Raw genomic sequence first — 17,746 nt, forward strand, 5'->3', positions numbered from 1 at the left:
TTCGGGGCTGGGGCTGGCTGCGCTACGGTGGCGGCTCCTGGGCTGGAGGGGGCGGGTTTCTCACCAGCGTTCTCGCCTTTTAAAATAAGTATTAGATTTAAAATCACTCCTGTCTGTCTGCTAACAGGAGCTGTTATAAACTTAGCACAGAAATCTCGTACTGTTGCTAACCTGTATTGCGTTTTTAATTTCAACAGGTGATTTGAGCAGTCATTTATGGCATCGTTTTTCTCGTGCAGGACCCTCACTTCTTTGAGATAGTCGTAAAATCTGCAGGCATCCCCAGGGCTGGAAACTGAATCTGGATGGCGTTGCTCCCCAGACTGTAGATAAGACACTCGAAATCATGAGGTGGATTTTATTATTGTCTTCTCACAGATTCACCTACTATACTGAGTTGGAAGGGATCCACAAGGATCGTCGAGTCCAGCTCTTAAGTAAATGTCCAGTACAGGGACTGCACCCACCACCTTGGTGTTACCAGCTCCATGTTCTAACCAACTGCAACTCTGGAAAATTAACAGATTTAACTGCGAATATCCATGTGTTCTGTCAATGAACCCACACATCACCATGAAGACATCACAATATCCCAGCTGTATGCTGCTCTGCTTGAGGATTTTGAAGCCCAGATTGCCTGGTCTGGTGGAAATATTTCTAGTGGAGATACGTAGGTGCAAGCTCTGCCATTTCACAAGCAGGATCAAAAGTAAGATCAGGAAACCCCTGGCTCAAATCTGTGGAACTGATATGGCATGTCGAATTTCAGGCTGCCCTAAAATGGACCAAGGTAAAAATGAGCTTTGGAGATGAAAAGAATAAAAACAAAGAAAATCTTGCAGAAAATAGCTCTCTTGTTGCCTGTGTATCAGATGCCTTAAAATAAGAGTCTTTGCTGTTGTGACATGAACCCAAGCATAATCCACATGCATCTCACTCCTGTGAAATGAACACCTTGTTTGGAGAAGTAGCAGCTTATTTCCAGCTTGAGGAACCCTGCAGTGCTGACTTCTCTTCCATATTCCAAGAGAAAGGACAGACAAACCCAGTCTATGCCTCTTAGCATCTGTCATGTTTCCTGTGTTAGAACCCAGACATTTGCTGGGGAAATAAAAAACCCCTAAGGCTCAATCAAGGTGTAAACATGGAAACATAGGAAAATCAGTTGAAAATCCAATTGGAAGCTGGATCTAAATGCTCAACTCACCCTATGGAAGAGGCTTGTGCCTTAAAGCTGAGTTCTGAGAGAAAACAGCATTAGAGCCACAAGATGCTGAGAAAATCCATTTAAAGGGTCATGATGTGGATCATGGCTTTAAATGTGTTTATTGTCACATGACTGAGTAGATCTTAATGGAAAATCATTGAAAATCACACATGTGGATAAAAGAAACCTTCCAGTGCTTCATCTGTAAGAATGCTTTTCTATCACTTTATAAAGTGCCTGGAAAGTGCACAGAAACATCCCTCAGAGGAAACCTCATCTCAGTGCACATCATCTGAAACTGAGCAGATAAGCAATTTTCAAGTAGCTTGCTTGGCATTGTCAGGACATGGTTATGTGCCCACACAGTGATTTTACCAGTAAGTCAGGTTTTATTTTTTGCTCTCATCCAATTGCCTCCTCAGCTTGAACTTATTGCTGCAAATGATTTTGTTTGGTCAAAATGTATTGGAGCCTTTCAGTGTGAACTGTAAATGCTATTATCAGAAGCTACTGTAAAACATCTTCATGCTGGTTTGAGCAAAGAAAACATAAGAAATGTAAAAATTCTAAAAATGTGTTGTTCACATTTTGATGACGTTCATTCTGCAAAATCCTTTCTCATTTAATATTTTGGATTATGACTGTTTCTATGAGTAGTTGATCATTATAGTCCAGCAATTTCAGTATTAGTAGCTTTTTAATGACTCTAAACATTTCTGTGAAGGTACTTCTATCTAGGTGACTGCCTTTTAGCTCTGAGTTTGGTGACATTTCTTATAGCTAGATATCACCTCCATTGATATATGAAGGACCTTGAGTAGCATAATCTGTCTCCTAAATCACAAAAGAACATTGTTCCAGTACTCTAGTTCTGTTCCCCTTTGCATTAATTACTAATGGCACTTTGGTACCAATTACACTTTTTTCCTCATTGCTTAAATAATGCTTCTGTTACTAATTTCACGTGCTTTGCCCTCCATAAAACTGTGCATTTACTGCTCACCTTCATGTCTGTAGGTAAAAGTCTTGAATGGCAGTGCACAAAGGTAGTCTGGGCATTTTTCTGTTTAACCATTCGGTGTTGTGGGTGGTTGCAGTGATTAATTGATTTTAGCAAGGTTGCCCTGGCTGCTGCTGTGACATAACCCAAATTCTTGTTTCATGGGTTGAAATACTGCTTTGGTTCTGATTGCTCAGTATGGCCAAGTGAAAGAACAGGTGATCGTGAAATGAGGTGATGGCTCATGGGTGTGTGCTGGAGTTTGTGGCAGTGGTCAGGTAAGGAAACAGGCAAGTTAGGAATGTGGAAGAATGTGGAATGACAGGGCATCCTGTGGTTACAGCCAGGCATCTGTGTCACGATGTAGGCTTTAGATTAGATTATGAAGGGGTTTGATGGAAAGGTTTAGATTGCATTACATGTTACACTGTCTGGTTTTGATGCCTTTGTTGTCTTTGGGATACATGGGCTCGTTCTGAGGTTTTTGCTGCTTGACAGGGCAGGAGATAGAATTTTTTAAAAGGTTATAGCAGAATTTCTGGAGGAAAAGTAATTGAGAAAATGGCAATTTTTAGAACTAAAAACAAACCAGGTTTTTTATTTGCTTCACAGTGAATTACAGCGTCCCCTTGATTGTGACTGTAAGCCAAGAACAAGGCTGCAGTCCAATGTAACTTTTCTCTAAGGGGGTAGGAAGGAAAGCACATGGAAAGCCAATTGAAATGCACAGTATTTCAAAACAGAGATGACTACAGCAGTGAAAAAATTTTTGAGTGCTTATACAAATTGTTGGTTTTTTAAGTGAAAGGAGAACTGCTTTTTATTAACAAATTACAAATTGTCTGTTGAATATTTTCATTCCTTTTGGGTGGGAGGTGTGGGGATCAAAAATCCATCTTTCTTACAACTGTAGTGAGAAAACCTGGGACTGGGATTCCTAAGATGCTCTTTTGACTATTTCCATTATGTGTGAGGGCAATGCATTTTGAAGGTTATATTACTATTCATTGCTATGTTAACATGCAGAAGTTTGCTTAATTTTAGCTTCCTAGTAAAAAATCTAAGAAGTTAAATATTTAACAATTTTTAGCTGTTGATAGTATTGTGGAATTGCAAACATTTTATATTTTTTTTCTGAATATTGCTTGCATTTTTGTGATAAATGTGAGCAAAGAAAACCTTTCTAAATATTTTTTTAACACCATGCTAATTTCTATACGTTTTTGAGGTGCAGAAGAAACAATAAAGAAACTAAGAAATTTCAGCTTGCTGATGTTTTTCAGATGTTTCATTCCATTAAAGGAAACTTTAGTGTAAAATTATATGAAATTGTTTTCTGCTGATTCCTTGTGATTGTGGAGCTGATACAGTGAGAGGCTTCCTGTTGGTATGAGGGTGATTTTTGAAATAGTTTTAAACATAGATTTTAGCACTAAGCTAGTGTTTAACTTAGTATCAAGTTCTCACTGTAATTGCTAATGTTTTTTGGTACAACATGTTTGTTGTAGCTTTTAACCTACTTGAAAGCCTAGCTGGCTAGTGGAAAGCAATCTACAAATTGAATCTTAAATCTTAAAAAAAATGTTCAGAAGTTGCTGTGAAGCTGAGCTATTTTATATTAAAACCTTTACAAGAAAGTGTTAGTGATCTCAATTGCATTTCCCTTTAAACAGAAATCCTCTGGGCAAAACCTGCAGCCTCCTACCACTACTTTCTCCAGACCAAATTTAGCCTGTCAGCAGATGTGCTTAGAAGAAAAGGGACACATAAAGTGTTTTGTCTGCCACTAAAAATAATCCTTGAGGCTTGTGTATTCAGAGATAGCTGTTCCTTCAATATTTTTCATATGCTCCATAATTAACAACAAAATAACTCCACTGCAAGTGCATATTTTGCTAACTCATTTTTAATTATGGTTTGAAATCTTTGAGAGCTCCTTGTTATTATGTTTTGGTTTGCTTTGGTTTTTGCTCTGTTTTGACACTTTGAGTGCACTAGGCATTCTTAGAGCTGAGCTAACCTTGGATTTGCTGCCACAGTCTCCATGGTCAAATTATGTTGTCACAATCATTAATTGCTCTTTCTTCTTTAATGCTGTGCATCTCAGCCAAATTTGGCCTCATATTGCCTAAATAACCACAAAATACTTTAAATACTGCATAGGAGCTCAGTTTGAACATTTATGTTAATAACTTTAATGTGGATAAAAGTCTTTCTTCTATTTTAGATTAACATATTTGCTCTGGTTTTAAGCTACTGCAACAAACCATGGCTTTTAATACAGCTAAGGAATGGATCAAGGTCTGCAAGCATCTGTGCAAGCACAGGTACTGTTTCTAAGTGTACTGAATGCAAGATGTCAGGTTTTCTGCAGTTGTTTATTTCTCTTGCAGTTGTTTTTTTCTCTTTCAGTGCTAAATATTTGTGTAATACAAGTGTACATACAAATATATTTGTTTTAATTGATGGGAGAAGGCTTTAAAACTCATTAAGATAGATTAGAACAGTGATTTGAAGGGCAGGGAGGAAGGATTAGGGACTTCTTAGGGTTTGCTTGAGGGCACTCAGCAAGGATCCCCATCTTTCCAAGGCAGTAGGTGGGCTGGGATGTGGCAGCTGCATTGAGCTTGCATTGAGCTTGCAGCTGAGCAGCTCTTACCTAGGTAGAGGAGAAAAGGCAACCTTCAGTGCAGGAAATCTGGATGGCAGGACATGATGGGGGTTTTGAGTACTTCTTAGGTTGATTTGAGTTTCTGGTGAGCTCATTTTGGCATTTGATAGTTGCTAGGTTGGATAGCCCTAACAGTCCCTGGCTTGAAGGAAATATATAAGCATTCTTCAGGAGGTGTCTTCTGTTAGAACAGTTGAAAGGCCACATTCCTGATGGAAAAATCTGTTGAGATTTGGCCTTTTCAATGTCTCTGAAAAATGCAGTGAACAATGACAATACCTTACTGCAGGAAGCTAATTGTGACAGACTGTTTTAGGGAGGCAGGGACAGGAACTAGGAAAACTTTCCAGTTTCCTTTGGCACCTTGCTAGCAAAGGTTTTTAATTGTTTTGTTGACAGCATATAAAAGTTGTTGGCTACTGAGCACCAGTGGGGCTGGAAAACCTGTGAGGTGTTGCCAGAGATAAAGACAAGATGAGGAGATGAGCTTAAGTAGAATTTGGCGTGTTAGGAAAAGTGAAAATGGGTCATGGCAAAGTGGGCAAATTGTAAAATAATGGGGAGTCTCAGAAAATGAGAATAACTTGGGCCACAGTTTGGTCTGAAGTGAACAGAAGGATTTAGTCTCAAACATGTGAACCAGCATTAAATTAACAGGGTGCACAGTCACTTCCATTTAATATTGCTGCCATTACTCAAATGACAATTAGTTGAAGCATCAGAGGGTTTTGATTTGTGTGTGTATATATATAAAAATTCCCCAATGTGAAACCTGGCGTTAATGTTTTAACTTTCTAGGTATTTTGATTCCAAAAATGAAACAAAAAACTTGTCGAGTGTTGAAAAGAAAACAAAATCTCAAAAAAAAGAAGAAATTAAGAGAGCTCTCAATACAGGTCAAAAAGCCAAGCACTCATCTGTGTGGGTGGGTACACTTGCAAAATCTTCAATTGCCTGATTTGCCTGTATGCAAATTTCTGCTCCCAGTGATCCTTTTGAAATTCAGTGTGTAGAATGGGTAGTGCTTCATTAGCCTTGCTTTATTCTTGAGAGAGCAGAGTAGATATACAAAAAACAATGAGATTAAGGTTACCAAGGCAACTGATTTTTGCAATTTAATTTTGGCAGTATTTAATTTTTATTTCTTGTCTTAGCAACCTTAATGAGTTGAGGCTTAGAGTTTTTTAATACAGCTTTTATATTATGTTGTAGGAAATGCGTTGGGAATTTACCTTAATATGCTAAAATAAATGACCAGAAATGTTGTTTGCTTTAGCAGTATGTACTGCTGTATGTTCTGAGTTACTAGGTTCTACATTGCTATACCCCATGAATGTGCCATACAGTGGCTACATAAAAATTCACATATTTCTTCCTTATGTCCTGTGACATGCAGACCCTTCAGACTTCCTGGCTTCAGCTCCCTCACAACATCCTTACATGTGTTGGTGGTATCTTGACTAAACCATGCTGGTGCACACTGAATTGGAGAGTCAGGTAAGTGTTTGTTTATGCTTGAATACAGCACATGAAAAAAGCAATAATATTCTTAAATATTTTTTAATCTGTACGTGGTCACAAAAGTGGCAATTTATCTTCCCTTTTCTCTTAGTCACTAGAAACTCCAGAATCCGGCAGTATTTGTAATCTGATGCTTGCTGTGTCATCACATTAAAAGGTGTAGGCAAATTAATAAATAAGGCTTGGTGACACTAGGTGAGGAAAAAGTCTTTAAATTTTTCTTTCTGTAAACAGCTGTCTGCTGAAATCTCACATGATCAAGTTCTGCTTTTTACAAATTATCTTCAGAGTTGGTACTTCTGTTTTGAGATTGATTTATTTATATAACAGCTAACATCAGCTTTTATATCTTGTTTGTAAGCTTTTGGGAGGGTGGTGAAAGGACAATTTTGGTATTTTGGTACTTTGTTGCTTGTACAAAAGCAGTAATATACAAACTATGTCAGCACCAAAAAATGAATCAAATTAAGTTATTATGTGCCAAATGATACTTGCATGGTTGAAAGTATTTAATTTACTCTGAAACCAACACTGGGTATCTTCTCAATCATGCAATGGGCTTTTTCCCTCGTAATTTTACAAAGTATGGTCTATATATTTAAAGGTGTATGCAGCACTCTATTTCTTAAGACTATATCTTAGTTTGACATTTCACTGATCTTTGTATTAGTCTAACAACGTAATTAGCATTTTATGTTATTTTAACAATTTTTGGATATTCATAACATAATGAAAATAAACTCCTTGTAGCATGGTAGCTGTATTATGTTAAAAGGTTGTTGTTCTTTATCTGCATGTATTATAATCACTGGAAGTTTACATGAGGAAACTTAGAAAAGATAGGAATGTTAGAAATGTGCATTGTAGGATAAATTTTTTATATGATAAAAACATGGTAATCTGGTAGAACAAAGTGATTCAGGTCAAATGAGAAACCTGAAAATCATGTTTCTCTTTCCTGCATTGTCACTTTTAAAAAGAAAGGCATATTTATTGTCATGGCAAGTACATGAAACACAATAGTAACTTTTCAAATGCTGTCATTTTTATGACTATAATTTGTGCTTACCTAATTTTGTTTTATCTTGTGTTGTGCTGAGCAGCACTTTAGCAATTTTATAATGCAACTATGCATCCAGTAATGATAATCTGTATTTCCAAGATGTGTGTGAATGGCAGTTAAACATTTCTGTAAATCACTTGCCAATTCATTGTATTTGCAGTATACACAAAAATAAAATCGAGCAGTTCATTCCTCAAAATTACTTATCTTTAACTTGCATCTAATTTTGCCCTACAGGTTAAAAAAACCCCAAACAGCACAACAATGAACAAACAAAAACCAACTCAAACAAATTACTTTTCTTGAGAAGCTCTGTTTTCTGTCTGTGTCACAAACATAGCACAGAATGAGGAGCAAGGTTTATGTTCTCTACAGCTTTGTCTTTCATCACCTGACATTTTCATATCTCATTTTTAAGTCTTCCCATGACTGATGGTATTATAAAATATTGGTATCATGTATTTTGGGTTTCTTTTTCAGTTAGTTTACTTAGCTTATTTCTTAAATGGCAATCCAGAGAAGAGTTGAAGGAGCATATGGAAAATTTCAGAGCTGCTACCACTGTTTTGTCTTCATTTTGGGATGAAGTATTCAAAACCAGACATCCATTGAAAGGACATCACAAACAAATCTATTGTGAAGAAACAACAAACCCACAAATGAAAGAGAATAAAAAAGCCTGAAGATAATCCTGTGTGTTTCAACAAAAAAGCAACTTGAAAGAAGGATTCAAGCTAATATAAGTGTAGCATGTACAGTAGGTATGATCAATATTATAGCAAAACTTGCTATTTTGTTTCTTAATTGCAGAATATTTGGCATGTATATTTATCTGCTGATTTACTTACATATTTTTGTAAGAAAGTTGCTCTTTGATAGCCTAAATAAAAAGAGCTGCCTCCTACTTGATTTGTGATATTACCAGTCTTTGGAGTAAATTAAGCATTTGCTGATCAAAAGGTGCAGCTAAGGTTTTCTGCTGCAGTTTGTTGCAGGCAATAACAAAGTTAATAACAAAGCTAAGGTTTTCTGCTGCAGTTTGTTGCAGGCCCCTGAAATACTCTTTCAGGAGCCAAGACAAATGCTGTGAGACTTCTTGGAATTCTGCAAGATAACTAGGTGAAAAATCAGCTTCCTTTGCATCATGGCTGCATTTTTAAGAGGACAACTAACTAAAGCACCAATTTTATCAGTTAATGTAAAATTCTACTTATCTGCACTTGTAAGAGTTAACATCAAAACTTTGCCTTACCTCAAGTGTATCCTTTCTTCCTAAGAGATTTAGAGAAGGCATTTGATGTTTTCCTGTTATTCAGAAAAGATCTCTTTTTCTTTGATAAAGAAGATAATAATCTCTAGCAGCCACCTGTCCACGAGTTGACATTACAAAATATTCTGATAGCTTTTCTAATATTTAGGTAGAGAAGCTTGAGTACATCTCTTTCTCCAAGTTTCTTCTAAGTATGTACATTTGGCTTGGGGTGTTTTCTCTTTTTGTTGTTGTTTATGGACATACATGTCTGTTACATTGTCAGAAAACATTTTTATGATAGTTTAACAAAAGAAGTCACTGTCTTACTTTCACGGTTGTGTATCATAAATTAATTCAAATCATCAAAGCTTTTTCCCCAAAGGCTTCTTTATCCCACTGTTTTCTAGGACTTAAATAATTGGTCTATACTAAATCTGGCTTTTCTCATTTGAAGTTGTTATTGCTCATGTGGAAAGAAATAAATGCATGTTTTAGCAGCTCTCTGAAATAAAAAGAAAGCAAAACTGAAATTTGGGTTCAGCTAGTCAAAGATCTAATTGCCTGAAGTGGGCTGAGCATTTTTGTTAGCAAGCAGGGAGCAGACCAGTGTGCTGATGACATACCTTGCACACAGGCATCTGCCTTAGGGGCTTCTCTAAAATCAAGTAGTCAGTTAACAGAATTATCTCTGTTTTAAGTGGCAGAAGTATAATGTTTAGCACTTCACATCGTTACAACAGTTGCTTGTGGAGTTACACTGGTGTATGACAACCCAAATTTTATCTGAGGTTACGTATGAAATGTGTCTGATTTTTACAGCTCTGTTTTGAAAGAAAAATGAGCTTTTATGGACTGGATCTCTGGAGCTCTCCCTGGAAGAGGGAGATTAAGAATTTACTTGAACTTTTCATACCTACTTCTTACTTGAGCTTTGCTTGACTTTTGTACAGCAAAACAAACTTCATGCCAACACCGTTCATTTCCTACAGTCCCCCTGAGGTGCAAACTCATAAAAGTGGCATTGGCTGTAGTCCCAGCCTGCAGCTGTCCCGTAATTCTTTCCACTCAAGGCCTTGTCCCCAGAGCAGAATGGGATCTGTTGGGAATCACAGGCAGCTCAGTGGTGTGTCCTGCGGCACACATGGAATAGCTGGTGGCAGAAGGGTGTGAGGATAACCCTGCTGTGCTCACTGTGACTGAGAGCACAGGCTGGGCCCTGTACACGGCTCCAGAGTGCCAGAGCAAGCAGCCTCATTTTCTCTTCGTCCCTCTCCTTATGCCCAGATTAACTGATGCACATGGGAAGTATATTTTAGAGTCTATGGATACTGCAAAACTTCAAGAAATTCCTTTAAACTGAGAAAGATCTGCTGTCAGGAGGTTACCAGCAAAGTGCTGGACTTGGAAATGCAGCTGTGTTCCTGGCCGTCCTGTGGCGCTTTGTTTGTTTTCCTCCAGGAGGGGGCAGCAGATGAACAACATCAGGGGCTGTTTGTTACTTTTCAAACGCTTTCCAGTGTCCCCCTCTGCCTGTGAATCCCAGCAGGGGCTCCATACCTACGGGAGGGTTTAAAATTATAATTCCAACCTGTTTGCTGCAACGATAGCTGGAATGCATGAATCGGAAGTCTTCATTCTGTTCAGTGTTAAGCAGTAGAATATATTCAGCAAAATCTATCTCAAGTTTATGGAAAGGGCAGTTCAGTATTGAGAGTTAAGATTTTGACATGGCAGTAGGTGTGTATATATTTTAGAGGATAAAATAACCAAGCAACCCAACACCATGAGCTTCTTTTCTATCAAGTTATATATTACAAGTCAAAATAATGTTCTCAAAGTTTTATTTTCTGATGAGAGAGAAAAGACTAAGAATGCACTGAATCTAGGGATGCTTTTCATTCGTGTGTAATGAATGTGCTCACGTACATTCTGTGCTTGTGCATTCTGCTGACAGAGCATGGGAGTTAAAACCCTCAATTCATGGCAGTGCTAATGATGCTAAAGAATATAACCAAATTTTATTGCATTATTTCAGCCACAAAGTGCAGGTTTATCATCTAAAACTTTACGGAGGTGTACAATATTACTGATTGGGAGTACAGTGGAGTCTTTTAAAACTGTAGGGAAAATGCTGATTATTACATACCATTGTGAATTTCTTGAAATTGTGGGGCTGTAATTCTGTTTAAGTTACAGATCAAGCAGTTAACAAAGAGCCACAGAGAGAGAGAGAGCAGTCAAGATTTTTCAGCTGCTAAATTTTATCCAGTACTTTATATAGAGAAAGAAAAAACACAGTGGCTTCTGTGACTATCAGCTGCTGTAATCAGCGTTCAGTAGCTAACTGTGAAGAATCAAACTAATTCCTAACAGGACTGATTCACTGATAGACTTGCCTTGATGATTTTCATTAAAATCGTGTTGTAATGCATGTGAGACCTTTATGGAGCCTAAAACTTTTTCAAGTGACTTGACTTTTTCTTTTCTGGTGATTTTCCTTTTCAAAGATTACAAATGTTTAAGAGGAGGGGAGGAGATAATGACAAAGATTTATTCAGAATGGCACAACTTGCCTTTCATCTTAAATCCCACTCTTTAAATCACAGATTTTTATATATAGGCTTTATGGTTCTACTGAAGTCACTGATTTAGCACCTTCTATGCATCAAACACTTCAACAACTCCCCTGAGTATTTAAGTTCCCTCATGCAAGTCCAGGGCTTTTATTCTTTGAGCAATGTAAGCTTTATTTTTCTAGTGCAGGAAAGATCCACACAAATAACTGACGATGAAATTCCCTTTTTCCTCTTTCTTGTTTTGAATACTGTTGCATAAAATAACTCTATGAGTCATTCTTGCTTTGTGAAGTAATTAGCAGGAAGACTTTTACCAATAGAAGTCTTGAGCATAGTATAAATTAATTCCATAGTATTCTAAAACACTTGATTTTCTGAGTGTCTGGACTTGAATTGCCTTTGCAAATATGTCATTAAAATAGCTCTGATTTCCTTATAGAGTGTTTGAAGGATGAGTAATCTTGTTTATTACATCTAATATATGAATGCGTTGCATGTTTTTGGGAATAGTATTTACTCAGTTATTAATTATTTACAGTGTGTTTTGAAAGGACATTGTTTCCTTTTGCTGGAAAGGTCCATTATCTGGATAGGTGTGTAAGCACTTTTTAAACCTGCTATAGTTGATTTTCACAGGACAAGGATTTTAAACTTCCATGCTTGCATTCTTTCTTTGAAATTATTGTGTGTTAAAGATGTGATTTTAAAGCATAAAGACTTGTGCTTGAGTTTGTGAGCAGCTAGGGCTTCCTCTGTTGTTCCTCAGGTATACTGAGGATGGTCAGGGGGATAATCCAGAAAAATCAATGAATTTGGGACAACAGATCTGTAATCTGCATTGGCTTTTTCAGATGTTTTTACCATTTCCCTTCCAAGGAATTTTCTCTTTGTATATTAGCACGTACATAATTTTCATATGGAGTTTTTTCCCCCCTTTTTAAATAAATTCCATTTGCAGGCCTGCAAGAGTAACAGGTCATATAGCAGCAATAAAAAAAAATTCTAGAAAACTTTGGCAGACCATTCAAACATCAAAATAGAATAATCCAATATGATCATGTTACATTATGCAGTATTGGCTGCTAGGAATTTAATTCAACACAGAAAACCATGGCATTTTGGGAATACAAATAAATAATTGAAACATAATAAACTGAAGTATTTCATTGTATACAGGTCTGATAAGAATCTTTGTGCTCTTATCTTTCCCACAGTGGTATGAATCTTTCCTAATAGCTTTAAGTACTGATGATAAAACACATTAAAAGCCTAAATTAACAACAGCAACTGAGAAATGTAATCCCTCCAGACCACTTACACAGGAAGAATAGGTGATGATTTTCCAGCTGTGACAGGGTTCATTTCCTTTCTGACAGGAAGCATTCTTGTAGTTAGTTTTCCAGAAACCCATGGGAATGCATGCTGGCATCAAGGCCCTTCATTGGGAGTAGGGCACAAGGTCTCTCTGACCCAGCAGGTGCAAACATAGGTGAATTGCATGGATGTCCTCTTCATGTTACCACTTGTGTAAATTGCTCAGGGAGGAAAAATAGTACTCTACTGTTGAGTATTGAGTGCTGTGTAGGAGTGATTATTTTGTGGCATGAAAAGGATTTCTAGAGAAAAAGGGTATTTTTCCCCTACTGGTAGTTTTCTCTCTTATGTTGAATATGCAAAAACCAAACACTGTGACCCTGATTTAACAAAACAGGTGAATTTTTAACTGATGGTTTTCTAATGGCAATTTGGGATATTGATCTTTAAGGATGTGTTTGATCCTGTTTTAGAATTTGTGTTCAGAAGACACCTATGTAAAGATATAAACACTGCAAAGACAAGGACTGCTTATGTTCCTGCCTTGATAACTGAAAAGGGTGTCTTTGCTAGTTCAGAGGAATGTGGACTTTAACCACACCTTTTTTTTCCTCTTCTGCTACTCTACAGCCAGATTAGAAATAGGAATGTCTTCTCAAAACTTCTAAAATCAACTTGCACATATAGGCATATTTGAAGATTTTCAATATCATAGAGTTGGATTTCCACCTTGACTACATTCCCTTTCATTTTCTGGAAAGCTTCCTACTTCAGCCTTTTGTTTTGAACTTCATTGAACCTCTGTCAAAGGCCAGTCTCTTGTGACTGATGCTCTGACAGTCTTTCTGACTCAACTAAGTGATTTGTTCAAATAAACTTTGCATTGCCATGGTTATAGTAAAGCCATAATTCTGAGGGTAAAAAAAAAAAAAAGGCAGCTACATTAGAAATTCTGACTTACACAGAAGAAAGTACCTTGTAGCACTATCTGTTTGAAACTGTGTTGTCATCTTATTGCAGGGGTTCCATACTGTTGTCTCTTATCTCAGAAGTTTCATATGCTCTTGATGTTTTCTTGTGGACAGCTCCTCCAAGCACTAATACTTTTTTTCTTCACAAAGGAGCCAACTGAGTCCAGTTCCCTTCTCAAGCAGCCACCCACTCTTTTATAGCACTCTTCTCATTGGTTACAGCTGTGGCCTGTTAAAGTCAGGCCTCTTCCTAATCTTTGATCATTGGCCCAGCTGCAACTCCTTAGGGATAAGATTACTTTTTACACTACCTTTATTTACTTATATTCTGTCCTCCTGTAGAACTGTTGGCTCCATTCCATCTTGTTGGTATTTAAAAAGTGAAGCTTTCCTTCTTTCTTCTGAATTGAGCATTTTACAGGATTAGAAAATAAGGTTAAGTGAATGTATAGGATGGAAAGAGGCTATGTTGGGTTAAAGCTCTCCCAAAACCTACTTGGGGTGTGCAGTGAATGGGTGGACAGGACAGTGGGAGCCAATTTGATGCTTGTGATAATACTTAAATAAAGCAGCTTGTGGAGAACTTGTCCTATAGGACCTGGCAGCACAGTGGATAGGGAATATCCACCTTTGTCCTTAGCGGCAGAATTACCTTTCCCTGAGTTGAAGAAAGGAAACACTGGCAGTCACTTGGCAGGAGTGTGGCGCTCCAACACTGGAGTGCTGTGGGTGGTGCTGCATCCCGGAGCCGTGGCATCACTCAGGGTGCCACAGGAGAGTAGGCAGATGCCTGGCAGGAAACCTGGGTGTGAAGGGGGCTGATAGACGTCTCTTGCTACTGGGACAGATGGCTCTCAGTCTCTGTGGTAGCAAGTGTGCCATGTCTTCAGAGACAGACATTTGCTCTATTAAATATTCTTAGCTTATGTGGAAGCCAACTGACAGGCCTTCAAAATTTACAGGAGAAGGAAAGTGATGGGCAAAACAGCTTCTGCTGGGAGGTGTCTGGGCAGTGTGGCCAGGCACTGTTAATGGTGTTTAGGTGCATAAGTAAACAAGTGCCCAAATCCCTGCAAAATAAATTAAACTCTTGCAAAAAAAAAAAAATATGAAGACAGTCACTGTTGAAAAGAACAATTGCAAATCTTGAACTGCCTTCTATTCTTCGTTATGCTGCTATGTGACCCACAGCAAGCACATGTAACTAGTTTTAGGAAGCTACTTATTACCTAGGAAAATAAAATTTGCTATCTTGACAGCTGCTCATGAACATGATGTCAGCCTCTTCCTGTTCATTTCCCCATCGACAGTTGGAGGTAAACCTAAAGAATGTTGGCTATGCAGTGGTCATGCAATGCATTAATTCTTGAAAGATAACAGTGGCAGAACTGGTACAGAAGAGATGCTTGTAATTATGCTGGAGTGAAATGCTTGAGAAGAATTGTTACTTGATTCTTAAAATATGTTCACTTTTCATTATTTTTTTAACTCAAATGTTTTCATTGTTTGTTTTATTTTTGGACATAAAAATGAGAATTGTTTTGCTTATGTGGAGCTTTTCCTCTATTCAACCCTGACCATTCTGTGATTCTGTTTCATTTTTTCAGTCTGTGCTTTCTTCCTGATTAGGTTCATTTCAGGTTCTCCACTGTAAGACTAATATTTCAGAATTTTCATACAAGTGTGAAATTAAACATTGTAAATTAGATTTTGTCAGTGGGGATGTAAATGAAAGGGGTGGCCTGTCCTTTAAGAACATGCCTCTCAATGTTTTTGTTTTTGAAAGTCATTCTTTTCCTTTGTATTTGTGACCTAAATGTTCTGCTTGATGGCTTTACAGAAAATTCTTTGTGTTTTCTTCATTAAGTTAAAATTATTGTACCTTAATGTAATTTCCTATTGCTTTTTGAAAATTTCCTGTTCTGCTACATTTCCACTTTCTGGAATTTGTTTGGCTTTAGCTGGTGGCATAGAATACACTTGAAGCTGTCCCTCTGAACTTTGATTCAGAAGAAAATATCAAAACTCAATTTGGAAATGGTTCTGGCCAGTCTATCTTGGTTAGACTTGTGGTTGAAGCCAAATTTAGATGCAGTAGGTTTGCTGCTGGCAAAACAGACTGCAAGCTTTAAGTGCCCAGAGCAGTGCCTAAGATCATGCTTCATTAGCAACAGGATCATGTGAAAGATGAGCTGTGGCTTGGAGGATGTGCTGTAAATGCTGATCCCCTGATACTCTCTTGAATTTCCCACACACTTGGCGTTTGCCTGGAAGATAAAGCATCCTTCCTATTGCTTTTCATTTCCTGGTAGGCGGGAAGCTTTCCAAATGTGAGTGCTGCTCTTGTGCCACTATGGTGGCACTTGCAAACACATGCAAGTGAGAGGCCCTACAAATGTTGTCTGAGCTCATAGAGTTGGTAAGTGTAAATAATCCCTCTGCCAGACAAATTCTGTAAATCTGCTGGCTTGTAAAAAATGCCAAAATCCCACGCTTTAAGGTATGCACTCCTACTCAAGCCAAGCATTTACATATATTCCTGTTGGGACCTTGGCTCTGTGCAGCCTTTTTTGCTCAAGGGAATTGCCTTCTGGCTCTTCTTTACAGCTCTCTCTGTATCTAACTACCACATAGACCTTGCTGGAACATGAATGGAACACTAATGGGATAAATACAAAAATATCCAGTAGGTGACAGTATCAGTGCATGTGTGTGAAGGGGTACTGGGGCAAGTGGTAGTAACTTACATTAAAAAACCAAAACCGTGTTCATTCACTAATTTTATGTCTTAATTTGGTGCTTTGGGCTCACTACGCAGTTTTTTCACTGATTTGTCTGCAACTTCGCTTGTTGTGTTTTGGTTCCACCGCCCCACCCCGCCCCCGCGGATTGAGGAAATGATCGCATTCTTGGTAGTGCTAAACACATCTCCTCTTGCAGTGTTGGCAGGGCGTGTCTTGTGATAAGTGGGAGCACTAGCTGGTCCTAGCAAAGCCGAAATACATGTTCCAAGTACGTACTTAGCAGCCTTATCGGATGTTTAAATGTTAAATTCATGTCTGTTTAAACCCTTTACACTAAATAAAGTAGTCTTTTTTTTTTTTTCGTTTTTTTTCCCCAAAGCTGAAAGATTTAAACTAAGATAAGCAAATGTCCACGAGTTCACTTCTTAAGGTGTGCAGTGGTTGGTGAAGAGAAGGTTTGATTAGCTTGGGTTTGTTACTTATGTAACAAAGAATAAAAAGCTTAATTCATTCTGGTTCTTTAGGTGTCATAATAATGATAGCTCTGATTACAAAACTAGTGCTGTGTTTGGAGAGTCTTTTTGAAATCTGGAAACACATTTATCAAAAGTGATAAAACACCTTGAGTTTAAAGTAACCTCCTTCTTCACCCAGAGCTTTTCAATATCTGGTAATGGAATAACAGGCTAAAACACTTTTTCCTAGCTTTTGTGGCAGGTGGGCAAAAATGCACAATTGTAAACATTATCCAAGGGTTGTAACAAAAAACTGAATGAAATTCATATAATGGAATGATGACTTACTGAACTTGTTACAACGATTTCCTTAGTGATTGGATACAACTTAATGGCAGGGAGCTATACTCTTTAAGTCCTGTGCAACTAAAATTCCTTTTAAAAGTAAGCCATTCTGTAATATCTGTCATGGTATTTTGTCTCTTTCTGCAGTATTACTTTAGAATCTTTTTTTTTTCATTTACTTGTAATAAATCGGTCCTTCTTACAGGGACCAACTACTTGGCTGCTTGCAAATTATCAATGTGCCTCCTTCCACCAGCCTGCTTTGCCCTGTTAGGTGCATGTGAGCCATCATGATACTATAAACACTTGCATGCCCCACTTCTGCTGTGAAAATGGTTCCATTGGAAATGAATAGAATTTTTCTTTAATAAGTCAAAATCTTATAAGGACAGTCTGAGATCAGGAAGTGAGTAACTTCACTAGTGTTCATTAAAGTAAACAATTACACTGTCTAGAAGTACTCTTTTGTTGTATGTGAAATCTGTACTTAAAAAATATTTAGTTCTTATCTGCATAATGTTCCTGACCTAAATAGTTGGGATGTTTGGAATTGCCACTTGTGAAAGACACTGCCTGAATTGGGTAAATACAGTTAAGGCTGGGGTTTTTGTTGTGTTGCCTTTTTTT

General features: G+C 37.7%; 1 protein-coding gene across 13 annotated transcripts in view; it reads left to right on the top strand.

The window, feature by feature from the left end:
- The window catches only part of LOC141729572 (uncharacterized), a 31,141-nt gene that overhangs the window by 1,305 nt on the left and 12,090 nt on the right, over positions 1–17,746 (top strand). For 5 of the 13 annotated variants that reach the window (XM_074544344.1, XM_074544277.1, XM_074544284.1 and 2 more), the window contains exons 2-6: positions 240–1,584; positions 4,435–4,534; positions 5,677–5,803; positions 6,275–6,375; positions 7,943–8,223. In XM_074544344.1, coding sequence (XP_074400445.1) covers positions 240–261 — 22 coding nt within the window. In that variant the 3' untranslated portion in view covers positions 262–1,584; positions 4,435–4,534; positions 5,677–5,803; positions 6,275–6,375; positions 7,943–8,223. Of the gene's footprint in view, positions 1–197; positions 1,585–4,434; positions 4,535–5,676; positions 5,804–6,274; positions 6,376–7,699; positions 7,916–7,942; positions 8,224–17,746 lie in introns of those variants that run through there. The other 8 variants (XM_074544350.1, XM_074544309.1, XM_074544291.1 and 5 more) reach the window with 8 other exon arrangements.

The sequence above is a fragment of the Zonotrichia albicollis genome, chromosome 1 (assembly GCF_047830755.1).
Source record: "Zonotrichia albicollis isolate bZonAlb1 chromosome 1, bZonAlb1.hap1, whole genome shotgun sequence".
Classification (NCBI taxonomy): domain Eukaryota; kingdom Metazoa; phylum Chordata; class Aves; order Passeriformes; family Passerellidae; genus Zonotrichia; species Zonotrichia albicollis.